Here is a 17,078-nt window from a genome sequence, read left to right as displayed (position 1 = left end):
CTAATTGAAAGGAATGCAGTTTTATTAGGCCGGCAGAAGAATGCCAGTCACACCATGTATGACCAAGTGCAATATTGTATACAGTGGATGAATTAATAATCAGCCAACATTTTTTGCACACTTACAATTCATGTCAGGTACTGTTCTATATACGTTATATATTTTACTTTAATTCTAACAGAAATCCTATCAGACATGTCGTCTTCATTTTATAGACAAGGAAACTGAGCTTCAGGGAAGTTAAATAACTCCAGGGACACAGTAAACAACTGGGAAAGACAGGGTTGGAATTGCAGGCAGCCTGACTCTCACTCTTTGTGCTTTGTGTACTATGGCCTGAATATTGCAAAGAATTAACTGTAAGTGACTTGTAGGCTTCCATATTTACCCACTTACATGGACACATATACTCACAGCTGCAAAGGTATATACAACTTGAGTTTGCAAGGCATGGTATATTTCAGCAGCATTTCCCTAGTGACTCTAAGTCCTTATGCATAACTAGACAGTCCAATGAGAGGGAAAATATGACCTCCTTGATACTCCTCTACTGTTAAATCAATTGCATAGCTTTTAGGAGGCATCACCGTTAACAGCACAGATTGTGGAGTCCGACTCTTAGAATTCTGGAATCTATCTGCTGTTTATCTTCTGTGTGGCTTTGGGCATGGGTCTTTCAAGGCAGCTGTGAGGATTGAATGAGATCCTATACAGATGGTTTGTAAACACTCCACAGATATTGGCTATTACTATTAACAATGTAAGTCTGAGGGAGAATGAAAGCGATGGATGCGTTTTGATGAATGGGAAAGAGAATGCTTAAGGTAGAGAACATGGGGCAGTGAAGGTCAGAGCCTGTGGGTGACCACAGTTCAGAGAGAAGGCCAGGTTGAGGGAACTGGGTTTCCTGTAAGGGGTTAAATGGGGGTAGTGTTGCCACAGGCTAAGGTAGGTGACTGATGGTAGGGGAGAGGCATACTAAATGACCAAGTTTACAGCTTCTGAGGTGAAAGTACTCAGACTAGAACAATAGGATTCTTGACCTCTGACCTTTTGTAATCTGCTCTGTACTGTAGGATGGAGTAATACAACAACAAGTGTGCTTTCTCAAAACCACTTCCTCTTCTGCATGGTTGTAGGCAACAAGGTGGAACGATTTGTCTTTATGCATATGTGGAGTTAACATCTTGGTGTTAAACAGTGAGTTTGCTTGATATGCAAATACAGCGATCCCTATTTCTCAGTGACTATATTCTGTACAGAAACAAAGGTGGAATTCTGTAAGACCTGTAGCCAGAACTAACTACTTCAGTGTATTATTTATATGCAGCGCCCTAAGTTTTTAAGAGATTAGCTATTTCTCCACGTTAGTAACTTGAAGTCAGGGACACTTCTTTTAATCATCTATAGTGTTAGGTATCCTTTAGGGATAGCTGATTAGCTGTAAAGATTTGGACAAGTAAAAATTGTACCTGAGGCTTCTACCTTGGGTATCATTGTAGGATGTCCTAAGTCATCTTTCTTATCTGCTGGTGCCACTCAGTCCTTATGACCAGCAAAAGAAATTTCTTACACATTTCTTGATTTCTCCCTAGGAGATAGTTCCACTCAATTGGGGACCACCGTTCTGGAATACAATAAACTTCCCTTGTTTTTAGAATGTGTAAGACTTGTATTGATGACATTGAAAAGTTTTGCTACTCATGTGGCAGCCTAATTTCTTTTATTTGGTACCCATCTTCTAAGGTTCCTTTCAGTCCTGGGATTCTATGATTGTTAAGCCATTATTTTGACATATTTGCAGGCTTCTAAATACTGTAAGGTTATGTTTATGATTTTAAAATGGTGTGCCATTTAAAAACAATGGATTAAACTTATGAGTAAATTCAGTTGTACTATGCTACTTTTTACCTCCCATAAGATGTTAAAATCAGGCAAAGGTGATTCCAAAAGTTGTCAGCACTGAATACTTAATGACTTTATGGTTTACTGGAGTGACCCAGGGTTTTCAGTTATTTTCTTTCCTAGTTCAACTAGGGAGTATGACAAAGTTATACTGGTAATGGGTGGGGGGATGGGTGGTGGGGAGTGGTTTACTGTGGCGGTTTTTCATACTTGAGGCATTTCGAGGGGGAGGGCTATCCCAACCCATAAATTTTTTTTTTTATTGAAGTATAATGGATTTACAATATTAGTTTCAGTTGTACAATATAGTGATTCAATATTTTATAGCTTATACTCCATTTAAAGTTATTACAATCTACTGGCTATGCTGTTCAATATATCCTTGTTGCTTATTTTGTACATATATATTTGTTTGTATTTCTTAATCTCTAACCCCTATCTTGGCCCTCCTCACTTCTCTCTCCTCACCTCTAGTTTGTTCTCTATATCTGTGAATCTGTTTCTGTTTTGTTACATTCATTTTTTAGATTCCAAATATAAGTGATAACATAGAGTATTTGTCTTTCTCTGTCTTATTTCACTAAGCATAATATCTCTAGGTCCATCCACATTGTGGCAAATAACAGTATTTCATTCTTTTTTATGGTCAAACAACATTCCATTGTATTCTGTGTGTATACGTATCACATCTTCTTTGTTCATCATCTGTTGATGGACACTTAGGTTGCTTCCTTATCTTGGCTATTATAAATAATGCTGCTGTGAACATTGGGGTGCATGTATCTTTTCAAATTAGTGTTTTAGTTTTTTTCTGATATATACCCAGGAGTGGAATTGCTGGATCATATGCTAGTTCTAGTTTTAGTTTTTTGAGAAACCTCCATTCTATTTTCCACAGTGACTGCACCAATTTACATTCCCACCAAAAGTGTATGAGAGTTCCCTTTTCTCCACATCCTCACCAACATTTATTATTTGGGTTCTTTTTGATGATAGTCATTCTGATAGGTGTGAAGTGATAGCTCATTGCGGTTTTGATTTTCATTTCTCTGATGATTAGCAATGTTGAGCATCTTTTCATGTTCCTGTTGGCCATCTGCATGTCTTCTTTGGTAAAATGTCTATTCAGGTCTTCTTCCCACTTTTTAACTGAGTTGTTTGTTTTTTTAATGTTAAGTTTGATACTGAATATGTGAGCTGTGACCTTATTGGTCATATCATTTGCAAATATTTTCTCCCATTCAGTAGGTTGTGTTTTTGTTTTGTGGATGGTTTCCTTTGATGTGCAAAAGCTTAAGTTGGATGTAGTCCCTTTTGTTTGTTTTTGCTTTTGCTTCATTTGCCTTGAAACAGATCCAAAAAAATATTGCTACGATTTATGTCAAAGAGTATTCTGCCTGTGTTCTTTTCAAGAGTTACATGGTTTCTGGTCTTACATTAATTCTTTAATCTATTTTGAGTTTATTTTTGTATATGGTGTGAAAAAATGTTGTAATTTCATTGATTTACATGAGACTGTCCAGTTTTCCCAGCACCACTTATTGAAGAAGAGACTGTCTTTCTTCCATTGTAAATTTTTGCCTCCTTTGTCATAGATTAATTGGCCATAAGTGTGTTGGTTTATTTCTGGGCTCTCTATTCTATTCCATTGGCCTATGTCCGTTTTTGTGTCAGTCTCATGCTGTTTTGGTTACTGTAACTTTGTAGTATAGTCTGAAGTCAAAAAGTGTGATACCTCCAGCTTTGTTCCTTTTTCTGAAGATTGCTTTGGGAATTTGAGTTTGCTTTTGTGGTTCCATGTGAACTTTAGGATTATTTGTTCTAGTCCTGTGAAAGATGACATGGGTATTTTGATAGGGGTTGCATTAAATCTGTATATTGCTTTGGGTAGTATGGCCACTTTAACAATATTAATTCTTCCAATCCATGTGGACAGGATTTTTTGATATCATCTTCATTTTCCTGCATCAGTGTTTTATAGTTCTCAGAGTATAGGTCTTTCACCTTCTTGGGTAAGTTTATTCTTAGGTATTTTTTTCTTTTTGATGAATTTTTAAAAGTCCCATAGGTGATTTGGAATGCTTCCAGTTGTCCTACTGCCAACCTTCTCCTCTCCCCAATTTTTGATTTGAAGATCTCTTGTAGTGGTTAGATGGATTGGAGAAATCTGTATTTGAGTCCTGTTTCTGCTCCTTAGAAGCCTGGTGACCTAAATAGACAAAACTTTAAAACTTTGTGTACTTTCCACTTGTTATCTTAAATCATCTCAAAGGTGGGAAGGGGTCATTGAGAAAACATTTATTGAGCACCTTTTATGTGCCTGACAGTGTTCAAACTTAAGGCCTAGAGCAGTGAACAATAGACAAATCCCTACCCTCTTGTAAAAGTCCACAGATGTCAGGTAGTGACAAATGCCATGAAGACAGAGAAAGCAAGGGTAAAGAATACTGAGGCACAAGGCATGCTTGTATGCATAGGGGCATTAGGGAGGGCCTCTCTGAAGAGGACACATTTCAGCAGAGACCTACTCAAGTGATGGAGTGAGCCATGAACCCTGGGTATATGTTGGGAAAGTAGATTTGAAAGAGATGGAAGGGTGAGAGGTAGGGTCATGAAGTGGGAATAGGACTGAACCCAGCTTAGTGGTGATTGAGTGATGGGGGTCAGGGGGCAGTCAGGGGAAGCCAGGGAAGATGAAGTTGGGAAGTTGCAGAGAGTGACTTTCATTATAAAGTGAATCATTCTGGCTGCTGTACTGAGAACATGCTGCTTGTGGGGGCAGGGGGCTAGGACAGAATCTGGGATATCAGTCAGGAGGCTGTTGCAGTGGTCTAAGATAGACAGGATAGTGGCTTGGGCTAGGATGTGAGTAGGAGAGGTGGTGAGAAGCAGGTGTACCTTTAAGGTAGAGCTCAAGAAGATAATAAGATTATGGTTATTAAGTGATACTGAAAGCCAGGCATATAGCAGGTGCTCCTAAACGTTACTTCCCTTTTACTTATACTTTCTCTTGGAAATGGGTCAGTATAGCACAGGCAAATGTACATTCACATCTGTAATGCTAACTGTACGTTCTCTAAACATGTACAGCATATACATCATATACTATGTATAAACAAATAATTTGACTGGCATTTACTGGGCAGCCTATATGGGCTGGTCATCATCTTGGCAGATTTGTTAGTTTATTATGGGATAATAAAAATAATTATAATGACAAATGCTTGTTTAACATTTGTTGTGTGCCATTGGTGTTCTTGATGCTCTACAAAAGCTTTATGAAATAGGAACTATTATCACTCCTACTTTCCTGATGAGGAAACTGAGGCACAGAGAGGTTAAATGCTGGGATTTGACCAAGATTGTCCAGCTCCAAAATCCTGGCTTTTGCACTGCACTACCCCACTTCTATAGGTTACTATGGAATGAATAGAATGTGATTAAATGCTAAGAAGTAAATGTGGTAGGAAAACAGAGAAGAGAGTATTTCTTGTTCACTAGAGACCTTGTGAAGGAAATAGCATTTGAGTTAGACTTCAAAGAATGGGAAAGGTTTCAACTGTGGGAAGATAATGGCTTAGTGAGGAAAATAATTATAATGAGGGAAGTGAATATGTACAAAACACTCACCGGGGACTAAGCACCATTTTAACACTTAAGGTGGATTATCTCATTTAATCTTCACCAGCACTGAGGTACCTTTGAGCATTTCCATTTTATGGGTAAGGAAACAGACACATACACACGTGCCTATGAAAGTGGAGGAGGGTGGGAATTGAGTATGACTCAGACTCGTGGGCTGTTTGGAAGGGCATCCATCCTAAGGCAGGAGAGTGATGGGCTTAGGCTCAGGTATGAGGAATTGAAAACCGAACCAAATTTTTGTTGTGCATCCCAGTCATCTTTGGAATGTGTTATAAATATAGATTCTTGGGCGTGTTATCATCAGTTGTTGCTGTACAGCAGATCCACTGGCCGGTACCTGGAGAGCCACAAACTTAAGAGCATGGCATGTGTGCCCGGTGCCCAAGTGGAGGTCAAAACATGGAGGGCTTTGATTTCATGTTAAGGAGCTTGCACCTGGTAGACTTTTATGGTGAGGCGTGCCCATCTATTTGCATCTGGTGAAGTGCCTGGGGGTTTGAAGCCTCTGAAGTGGACCCTTGGGTGGTCAGACTGTTAAAGAGTCAGATGACTGGAGGATGCAGCTGACACAAAAGTGCAGAGAGGATTTTAAGGCCTGTGGCAGGGAGCTTCTCTGGGTCACGAAAAGGAATCCGGTTCATTAGCCCTATTCAGCATGTCCACTGATAGCAGAGAGAGGTGGTTTTGCTTAGAACATTTGGTATATCCATCCCTGAGTCAGCCACTCAGGAAGTTTATGTGTAAGAGACAAAAAGGACTTGTGTATGAGAACACGAAGGCTCCCCACATGTGCACACACCCCCCAAAAAATTCACAAAATGGGCTTCCGAACCACTGCTACCATCCTTCCCGGCCAGTCTCCCATCTCTTAAACGTGTCCCAAGCACTCTGCAAATTTCTAGAAACCTAGTTAGAGATGTATATGGAGAAGGGAGTGATTCATTCTATTTCAAGGGGTTGATAGGAAGCCTTCAGAGAGGAAGTAATACCTGCCTACTCAGAATTTTAAATAGTGCCGAGGATTTTGCAAAATGTGTGGATTTGCAAGCAGTTGCAGCATACGCAAAAGGTATGGGGCCATCTAACAGTTTGCTGCCTGGGGGAAATGATAATTAACAATAATGTGCTAAAGTCAGTGATGTGGCACAGGTTAAACTTGAGCCTGAAGTTGGTACATGGGAACACCCACCTTGCAGGAAATGTATATGAGGTACGGTATCTGGAGCATCATTGCCGTTTACATCAATAGTAGCTGCTGCTGTTTTTATTGTTAGACTGAGACCAGACTGTCGTACGGCACCCCAAGGAGCTTAGACTCTCTTGTTCAGATGTGGAGTGACAGGCCAAATGTGGATTTTCAGTAGTTCAGTGGTACGTGGAGACCGGGCTGAGGGGTTTGTTGGGATGGTTGCAGTGATTCAGGCAGGAGATGTAATGAGGGTCTGAACTGTGTTGAGGAGGGTTGGAGGAGTGTATCAGTTCACGTTTTTTTTTTTCACAGTTCTGGAGGCTGGGGAGTCCGAGATCAAAGTTTCAGCCGATATGGATATAACTATTTCCCTTTTGTGATGGGCAAACAAAATTAGCTAATGCGTTTTTTTTAAACAAAATAACTTTGTGAACAAGAATAATATATCTGAGAATTAGACTCGTACGTGGTGTTGAGGTTTAACTTTCTACTTTTTTTCCTGACATTTTGTCATTTTGAGTGTGACAGAGGGATACCTGTTTGACAAAGGCATTTCCTGCCTTTCATCTCTTGTTTGTACTTTTATTTCTCTGTTTCTGCAGTGCTGCCTGAATACGATATGTGTTTTCCCTTTTTTCATATACTTACTTGTCAATGTTGGCTGATGTTTTTGAACAGTTAAAGCAAGAGCTTATGGGCATGTAACACATAGAGGCTCTGAGTTATGTCTTTTGAACAGCTACTTTGAGATGTGATTTCCAGAAATATTGCATCCGTGCTTGCTCAGATAAATATACCTTGTTTGGCTGTGTCTCATTTTATTACTTCAGTGTATGGTTGTTATGCATATTCTGTATTTTTTTCTTTTTCCTGATGCATAATATACAGAAATTTTTGCATACCATACATTTTTACAAACTGAATGCAGCCATGTAAACAGCACCTGATAAATCAACTTTTTAAAAAATTAATGTTGTTTATGAGAAAAATGAACCTATGTGTATATGCTGTATATAAAGGAAAATGTGACCTTCAAACTTTTTCCTTTTACTTTCATACTAACTTCCTGTTATCTACTGTACAGTTGCTCAGCTAGTCTTATCCTATATAACAATATTTACATACAATGCTGCTGCAATTTTGAAGTGAAAATTATTAACCTGAGAAGTATGTTCTAACTGTGCTTTTGGAGAGAGTCTTTGAAGAAGGTGTACTAAAGGGGGAGTTGTTCATATCTAGTTAGGTACTGTTAAGAAAAATTATCTAAAATTTGGAAATCAAAAGAATGTACAGCATGTTCCTTCCATGCCTTGTTGGGGGTATTGTTTAACAGGCTCACCTCAGGGATATTTAATTCTAATTCTTGTGCTCCACTTTCCATTTACTATTTGTTTAGAGCTCCGGACTGAGAAGTTACCTGTTAGCTTATAGATTTTTGTCTAGTAGAAAGATATCTCCAAAGGTTATGGTTTTATTGTCCTGTAGGGCACTAACCAGTTTTTTATCTAACCTACCCATTTTATTCCCCCCCCCTGAGGGGGGGGGGGAAAGCCTTTTCTGATGGACTGTGTAAATCTGTTCCACAAATGCTCTTGGAACTAGCCCTACCACCTTACTGGTTCCCTCATTAATTAGTGAATGAATTTTTTTGGATACATGTTCATTTTATATTTGAGAATCATTTTTTTTACCTTTTTGAAAATCGTCATTTGATACCACCATAGCATTTCTGTCCTGTCCCTTCACACTCTACCTAGGAATTGACTTTCTAGGGCATACAAAGTAATGCACAAAGATTCCAAACTCTCAGCGATCACAAGTAATGATCCTCATTTCTATTGTTTTTCTTCAGAGAACGTTTATAATGTGAAACTAGTTTTAATACCAAAAATGTCCTGATATATTGCTTTTCTTTTTTTCTAGGCTTAAGTTCATAAAGCATTCACTGTGCAGAAAATAACATTTTGAGATAAGTGATAGAGGAAAATCCAATACAGAAGTGCACCCTCTTGTGTGTGTATTGCATTGTACTGCTTCTATCATATTGCCTAGTAATGAAGCCACCATTATGTCCTCAGTCAGTGAAGTGAATGTTGATATCAAAGATTTCCTAATGAGCATTAATTTGGAGCAGTACCTCTTACGCTTCCGCGAATTTGGTTTTAATAATGTAAGGGACTGTGCAGAAATAAATGACAGCGTGCTCCTCAAAGTTGGAATATCACCTACAGGACACCGGAGGAGGATACTTAAACAGTTACAGATAATCCTGTCAAAAATGCAAGATATCTCAATATATGCAAATGTCCATAAAACAAAGAAGAATCATGAGACTTCAGAGGATCACCATGCTCCATCTTCTGCTCAGAATACCTGCCTAGAACTTTCAGATTCACACAGTGTTCAGACACCCAGTCCAATGCAGTTGGAGACTGTTACAAAAAGTCTTGATCAAAATGAAGTTAGTGTGGAAAATAGCCAGTCTTTTAAATCAGATGATAAGCAGACTCTTCCTACATACAACTTTCCCATTCCGGAAGAAGAACCACACCTGAATTCAGATTCTTTTCAAGATTCTTTATTGGGTAGTGAAATTACTGACGTGGAATCTTTGACTGCACAAAAGACTATCGACTGTACAACCGAAGAAGAACAAACAAAAAATGTTGATTTGATCTCAGAAAATGTGAGCAAGCTTCCTAGTGCAGACCCTGAATTCCTTTCTTCCCCTGACTGTTCCGTATCAGAAGCAAATTCTGGAAGTGGAACTAATGGTTTATTAGAAAGCTCACCACCATCCCCATTCTTTCAATTTCAAGGAGAAATGGTTGTAAATGATTTGTATGTTCCGTCATCGCCAGTCCTAACACCTATGAGAAGTCGTAGCAAGTTGGTTTCAAGACCATCTCGATCTTTTCTGCTAAGACATCGGCCTGTACCAGAGATTCCAGGGTCAGCAAAAGGAATTTCAGGGAGGTAAGAATTTTTATAATAAGTTGTGTGTATTCAATTTGGGGGAATTTAGTTATTTTTTAACAATTTTATTTTCAGTGTTCATTTCTAAATTTGACCCATTCAACCAACCTTTTCCTTCTTCTGAAATTTTTTGTCATACCATCTCTCTTGTACACCACTGCCCAGAGTCGGTTTCCAACTTAAAACTTCCTGGGACTCTTCAGCTTTCTCCTATTTAATTGGGGGACTTCATTTCCCCTAATTCTGCCTGGACATTCTTTCCTGTACCTTCCTCCATGCCTGGTATTATATTCTTCCATGAGTGCACTTTATATTTGAATTGCTGACTCTATCTCCCCACTAGGTTATGCGTTTTTTGGCAGGGGCCATGTTCCTAATGACTGTATCTCTACTACCTGACATGATTGGCACGAATTAATCATTCACCACGCATCTAGCGAGCACTTGCTTGGTACTGGTCACGGCACTAGATGCGGAGGAGGTAGAGAGAAAAAAAGGGGCTTGAGTGTAGTGTAGAAGACATGTAAAAAGTAGTAGCAGTACAATATGAGACCACTTCAGCTGGAGACCAAGAACGCTGAAGAGGGGGCCTACCGGCCTGTTGGGTCATTGGTACCCTGAGGTAACTGTGGAGTCTAAGAGGAGCTGACTTATAGCAGGGAGAGCTTTCAACCATTTCTCAAAGTTACACCTAAGATGTGGTTTTCTTCAGGGTTGTGGTGGGATTTTTTTTTTTTTTTTAATTCACTAAAAGCTAACACTTGTCTCTGTTGGGAGTCATGAGGTTGTTTAAGTTCAATCCTTACCGCTGTGGCACTAAGTGCAATTACAGATTCCTGTAAACAGGCTCTAGGCTGGCATTTCTGCAAGGTTCTCATTCCCCCTTTGTCTCCCTGTGTATCCAGTCTGTCCCTGGTGCTGGATCTTGGTTGTATTTACAAGAGAAAAATATGGAAATTTAGTACATGCAAGAGAAAACGGCAATTTACAAGACCATGTTAAGTACCTCCCATTAGAGTGTAAACTTTTTGAGGGCAGAGGCCCTAATTAATTTGTCTTTATCATGGCATCCCTGGTGCCAATGGCAATATTGAGTATTTACTGGGAAATCAATTGGCAGTATCATTTATTAAACACCTAGAAGCTGGTTTGGCTTATAATTTTCCATGGGTTATCTAATTCTCACATTGGCCCTCTGAAATAGGTATTACTCCTCCATTTTCTTATGAGGTAACTGAGCCTTAGGTTAATTTTTCTAGGATCACATGGGTGGTGAACTGGGATTTCATTCCAGTACATCTGACTCTATAACACACTTTCCTAACCACTCATTTAGTAAATATTCTTAAAAGTGTTGATTGCATATATAAGAAATGGAGTATTTCTTAGGAAAGTAGAAGATCACCAATTTTTGTATGACACCATAGCTTTAGCATATTTTGCTAATTTTAAACAATTAAAAGAAAGTAAATGAGAAGGGTCTGCTATGTCTTTGCAGGAACAGAATCCTTTTGCGAGCCATAAGGATAACTTCAGATAAGAAACATTTGGCTCAAGTTTTAAATAAGTTGTGCTATTTTTCATAAATTTTTGAGAATCTTTTGATGTTCATTTACTTCTAAGTGTAAGCTTTGCACCATGTGAAAGACTTGTTATTCACATTGTGACTGAGTCTTTGAAAATGAGAATTAAAATAATGTTGAAATTAGTAGTAAAGAGCTTAGCGGGAGCCTCATCATAGCACTGCCAGAGAACCCATTGTCACCTCTCTTTTCTTCTTTGATTATGGCAGTAGATGGTAACTAGGTATTTCTGGTGATCAAATTATAAAATGAGAAAGTAAATTAAATTATTTTCAGACTTCACTGTTTTTCTTTGTGGTCCTTGCCTGAACTGCAAACAGTAATTGCAAACTAATTACAGTGTTATGACTTTTATAAAATGAAACCGTGGCTTATATAATCTGAGATCCTCTCTAATCAAATAACATCTAAACGATATTTAGTACATTTCTTGCTGTACCATATAAATATATTTCTTTGTGGTCAGTGATTTGGACATAATTTCTTTACTCCTTAAAGATTTCATATAAGTGTTGACAGGAACATGATGCTGGATGTGTATTCCTGATGTGCGAGGTGCTTTGTTTCTATCTCCCTGGACATGTACCCTCACCCCACCACCCACTGCCAATTTATCTGATGCAATTAACTTGCCAGTCAAATGGGTTATGTTTGTCCTTGCCTTGGGCTTCTTCCCTGAACTCCTGTCTGCTCCTTTTGGGAAGGCTGGGCTGGGTGGGGCTATGCTGGACACTGGACCTCAGGATCTCTTTTTTTAAGTCCTATCTTTTGAGGCCCAGGTCAGATCTAGGCTTGAAGAGCCAGCTTCTTCCTTATCAGCTCATCTGGAGGTCTCCCACAGAGGTCTCCAAGCAGAAAGCAAGTCTCACCAGCTGCCGTTCCCTGGGAGTCATAGGTGTGTCTTGTGATCCTTCCAGGAGGATCCTCCTTAGTGCTCAAAGCAGGAAGGAACAAGTATCTTTAGCAACTGAAGAGATAACCTGTCTTATCTTCCTCCCCAGTTTAATGATTTTCATTCATCTTTCATGTAACTGTTTTATCCTTGGCACAGTCAAAGCCCTGTCTTTTAGGTGTCATGCCTTTGAATGTTTGGGGGGAAGGAAAAATAAGGAAACAGCGGTAAAGGGGAGGAGTGTGGTATGCAAGGCTGCACTGTGACTGGAGTATCTGTTATAACTTGTTATAAGACTGAGGTGCTATAGTGACTGTTTGAGGGCTTTTCAAAAATTTGAATTCTAAACCTGAAGTCTCCAGCCTCCTGTGAACTTTTTATTAAAAGTAAAAATCTTAGATATTTTTCTCTAGATGTATTAATACATAGATATTAAAAATGGGTGCAACTATTTTAGACTTTAATGTTGAAATACATATGAACCAAAAACGTACAGAAAAATGGTAAGCAATTGTTTGCTACATTGAATTAGAAAAATACAGAAACTCATCCTATCCTTTCCATGTTCAAGGAAAACTTTACATTTCATGTTATAGCAGAAAAATGCTTAGCATTCTAAAATTCAGACATTTTCCTTTAAAATGACTTTTTATAAAATGGGTTGATTATTTCAATATTTGCAAATTTTGACTTGAATATCTAAATAATGAATCAAAATTAATAGTTAACTGTTTGATTTATTGTTAGAGGATAAAGATATCTGTGTGATCCTTTTTACAAGTGAAAAGACATTAACATTTGTACCCTTTATTCATAATTTGAAAAGCCCTTCTTTGTTTGAAAAAATATATTTTGAACTGAAGCTTCTGCTAGGTGATGAAAAAAGTTTCACAATAATGATGTAGACTTTTGTGCTGTAATCCTTCTGTAATTATTTATTCTTATCCTAAGGACATTTTTTGTAACTTTGTAGATTGAGAATTATCTGTGCATTATACATTTCATATTCGTAGTCTGTGCTGTAATTAATGCACTCTTGTGTTTTCCGAATTCAGATTTGTGTGTTTTAGTTAGACATTATGTAACCTCAAGGCAGTTTCAACTGCTGCCTAATGATTGTGGTGTTTTTCTTTTGAATTCAATCCTACAGTGACCTGTAGTTTGTCTGTTATGAATTGTAAGAATTGCATTTTTTTTAAAACAAACATTCTGTGTAATGATAAGCACGGCTGCCTTGCTTAAGTAATAGGTAAGTGTAGATCATAAAGAGAGATCTTTAACGTTAATTAAACTTTATGCCTCTGCTATTCTTGGCAATTTTAGTGATAAAAAATATGTGAACACATAACATCTGTAGGCATGTTGAAGATTCACTTTGATAATCATAGTTATTTTTTTGCAACTTGGTGTTTCCTTTAATATTATTTTTGAGATTTGTTCACATCCATGCACGTATTTTAGCAATAATTGCTGTATAGTATTTTATTAAATGATGGAAAACACAGTTTATTCCCCTACTAGGTCATTGACTATTTTTTTTCACTGTTACAAATGAAGAGTTCTCATACTTTTAAGGACTTTAAGAAACTTTTGTGCATATTCAGTGTACCAGGAAGACCAAACGTTCTTTTCACTAATAAAAAATATAACAGTTGGCTTATTCTACCTGAGTGTTTACATTGTGTAGGGCACACACCTTATGCTCTTTAAAAACATCATCTCATTAATCCTCATAATATTCATAGGCAGCAGACTCTTTTTTTATTCCCCTTCAATAAATGAGGAAAAATAGGCTCAGGGCTGTTGGGTAACTTGACCAAGATCACCAAAGCATAATAACAAAAAATGATAATAGCTACTGCTTTTCTAAATGGGTTTTAAATTTTTGCTAATCAATCATGCTTTGTATTTCAAATTTAAAAGCAATCGCAGTTTTTAGGATAACTGATGGGGAAATAATAGGGCAGAAAGAGGGAGAAAGGAAAGAACGTGGGCTTTGCACTCAAGACGGAATTGACCTCGAATGTTGGTTTTGTCTCCTATTAGCTGTGCGCCTTGGGCTGGGAGAACTTCCTTTCCTTATTGGTAGGATTAGGACACTAGGTCCTACCTCAGTGGGCTATTAGGAGGATGAAATATGAGATGTAGATATATAAACCCCTAACAAAATGCTTTGGGCATAATAGATATTAGAATATAAAATAGCTTGTGATAATTTATTCATAGATAAATGAGAATATAAATTGCTAATCACCAGTTTTCAAAACAGCTTGTTTCCTGTATTGACCTAATTTTCATCTACAGTAGATCAAATGAGCTTGGTTGATAGATTTGGTAATTGCTTGCAGGTGGATATTGAAATAGAGCTATCAATAAAAATCATCACAAACTTTTTTCTTTATATTTATCAGACTAAAAGTAAAACCAACAAAATATGCTTTAAAAATACCACTAATGGATGTACTTAAAATAATTCAAAAATCTTTTTTTTAATTTACTTTTTTTTTTTAGTAAGTTAATGTTGAGTTTTTTTATTAAGCATGGTGACTTAGAAAAGGGCTTATGGAGCTAGACTGCCTGAGTTTGAATCCCAGGTTAGTTACTTATGAGCTGTGTGACTGTGGAAAAGTAAGTTAACTGCTTTGTGTGACAATCTTCTTAAAAAATGCAGATAAATGATAGTTCTTACTTCTTCGGGTGTTTGTGACTACACACACACACAAACACACACACACACACACATACATTATGAGTGTGTGTGTATTTATAAAATTTTGAGAACTGTGTCTGACATATAGTAAATGCTTAATAAGAATTAGCAATATATATAATTAGCACAAGTTACCAAAGATGTAGAAAATTTGAGTGCTGCTCTACTCAGCGGTTCAGATTATTAATATGTATTTGTGTCAGTGACATACAAATTTGAGGAAATGATTATAGCCATATAACAGTGTCAAGAATCTGGAGATAATGCACAAATAAAGGGTGACTTATTTTGCAACCCTTTGGTAAACTTGCGTGCCCTCCCCAGCCAAAGACAACTTCTATCCTGACTTTAAATAATGATGATTACTCTCATTTTAAAAAAGTTTTACATCTTAAGTATGTCCCAAACAATATACTGTCATTATTTTTTTTAGCATCTTTATTGGAGTATAATTGCTTTACAATGGTGTGTTAATTTCTGCTTTATAACAAAGTGAATCAGCTATACATATACATATGTTCCCATATCTCTTCCCTCTTGCATCTCCCTCCCTCCCACCCTCCCTATCACATCCCTCTAGGTGCTCGCAAAGCACCGAGCTGATCTCGGTATTTGTTTTTCTCCTTCTGACTTACCTCACTCTGTATGACAGACTCTAGATCCATCCACCTCACTACAAATAACTCAATTTCGTTTCTTTTTATGGCTGAGTAATATTCCATTGTATATATGTGCCACATCTTCTTTATCCATTCATCTGTCAATGGACACTTAGGTTGCTTCCATGTCTTGGCTATTGTACATAGAGCTGCAATGAAGATTGTGGTACATGACTCTTTTAAATTATGGTTTTCTCAGGGTATATGCCCAGTAGTGGGATTGCTGGGTCATATGGCAGTTCTATTTTTAGTTTTTTAAGGAACCTCCATACTGTTCTCCATATTGGCCGTATCAATTTACATTCCCACCGACAGTGCAAGAGGTTTCCCTTTTCTCCACACCCTCTTCAGCATTTATTGTTTGTAGATTTTTTGATGATGGCCATTCAGACCGATGTGAGATGATATCTCATTGTAGTTTTGATTTGCATTTCTCTAATGATTAATGATGTTGAGCATGCTTTCATGTGTTTCTTGGCAATCTGTATATCTTCTTTGGAGAAATGTCTGTTTAGGTCTTCTGCCTATTTTTGGATTGGGTTGTTTGTTTTTTTGTTATTGAGCTGCATGAGCTGCTTGTAAATTCTGGAGATTAATCCTTTGTCAGTTGCTTCATTTGCAAATATTTTCTCCCATTCTGAGGGTTGTCTTTTGGTCTTGTTTATGGTTTCCTTTGCTGTGCAAAAGCTTTTCAGTTTCATTAGGTCCCATTTGTTTATTTTTGTTTTTATTTCCATTTCTCTAGGAGGTGGTTCAAAAAGGATCTTGCTGTGATTTATGTCATAGGGTGTTCTGCCTATGTTTTCCCCTAAGAGTTTGATAGTGTCTGGGCTTACATTTAGGTCTTTAATCCATTTTGAGTTTATTTTTGTGTATGGTGTTAGGAAGTGTTCTAATTTCATTCTTTTACATGTAACTGTCCAGTTTTCCCAGCACCACTTATTGAAGAGGCTGTCTTTTCTCCATTGTATATTCTTGCCTCCTTTATCAAAGATAAGGTGACCATATTTGCTTGGGTTTATCTCTGGGCTTTCTATCCTGTTCCATTGATCTATATTTCTGTTTTTGTGCCAGTACCATAGTGTCTTGATTACTGTAGTTTTGTAGTATAGTCTGAGGTCAGGTAGCTTGATTCCTCCAGCTCCGTTTCTCTTTCTCAAGACTGCTTTGACTGTTCGGGGTCTTTTGTGTTTCCATACAAACTGTGAAATTTTTTTGTTCTAGTTCTGTGAAAAATGCCAGTGGTAGTTTGATAGGGATTGAATCTGTAGATTGCTTTGGGTAGTAGAGTCATTTTCAAAATGTTGATTCTTCCAATCTAAGAACATGGTCTATCTCTCCATCTATTTGTATCATTTTTAATTACTTTCATCAGTGTCTTATAATTTTCTGCATACAGGTCTTTTGTCTCCTTAGGTAGGTTCATTCCTAGATATTTTATTCTTTTTGTTGCAGTGGCAAATGGGAGTGTTTTCTTGATTTCACTTTCAGATTTTTCATCATTAGTTTATAGGAATGC

General features: G+C 37.6%; 1 protein-coding gene across 3 annotated transcripts in view; it reads left to right on the top strand.

Moving 5' to 3' along the window:
- ARAP2 (ArfGAP with RhoGAP domain, ankyrin repeat and PH domain 2) overlaps positions 1–17,078 on the top strand; it is a 199,542-nt gene that overhangs the window by 5,636 nt on the left and 176,828 nt on the right. For all 3 annotated transcript variants that reach the window (XM_067735692.1, XM_067735690.1, XM_067735691.1), the window contains one exon: positions 8,663–9,715. In XM_067735692.1, the coding sequence (XP_067591793.1) occupies positions 8,808–9,715 (908 nt within the window). In that variant the 5' untranslated portion in view covers positions 8,663–8,807. The remainder of the gene's footprint in view (positions 1–8,662; positions 9,716–17,078) is intronic.

Source organism: Pseudorca crassidens, chromosome 4, assembly GCF_039906515.1.
Source record: "Pseudorca crassidens isolate mPseCra1 chromosome 4, mPseCra1.hap1, whole genome shotgun sequence".
Taxonomy (NCBI): Eukaryota; Metazoa; Chordata; class Mammalia; order Artiodactyla; family Delphinidae; genus Pseudorca; species Pseudorca crassidens.
This window is presented reverse-complemented; position numbering and strand designations above follow the sequence as displayed.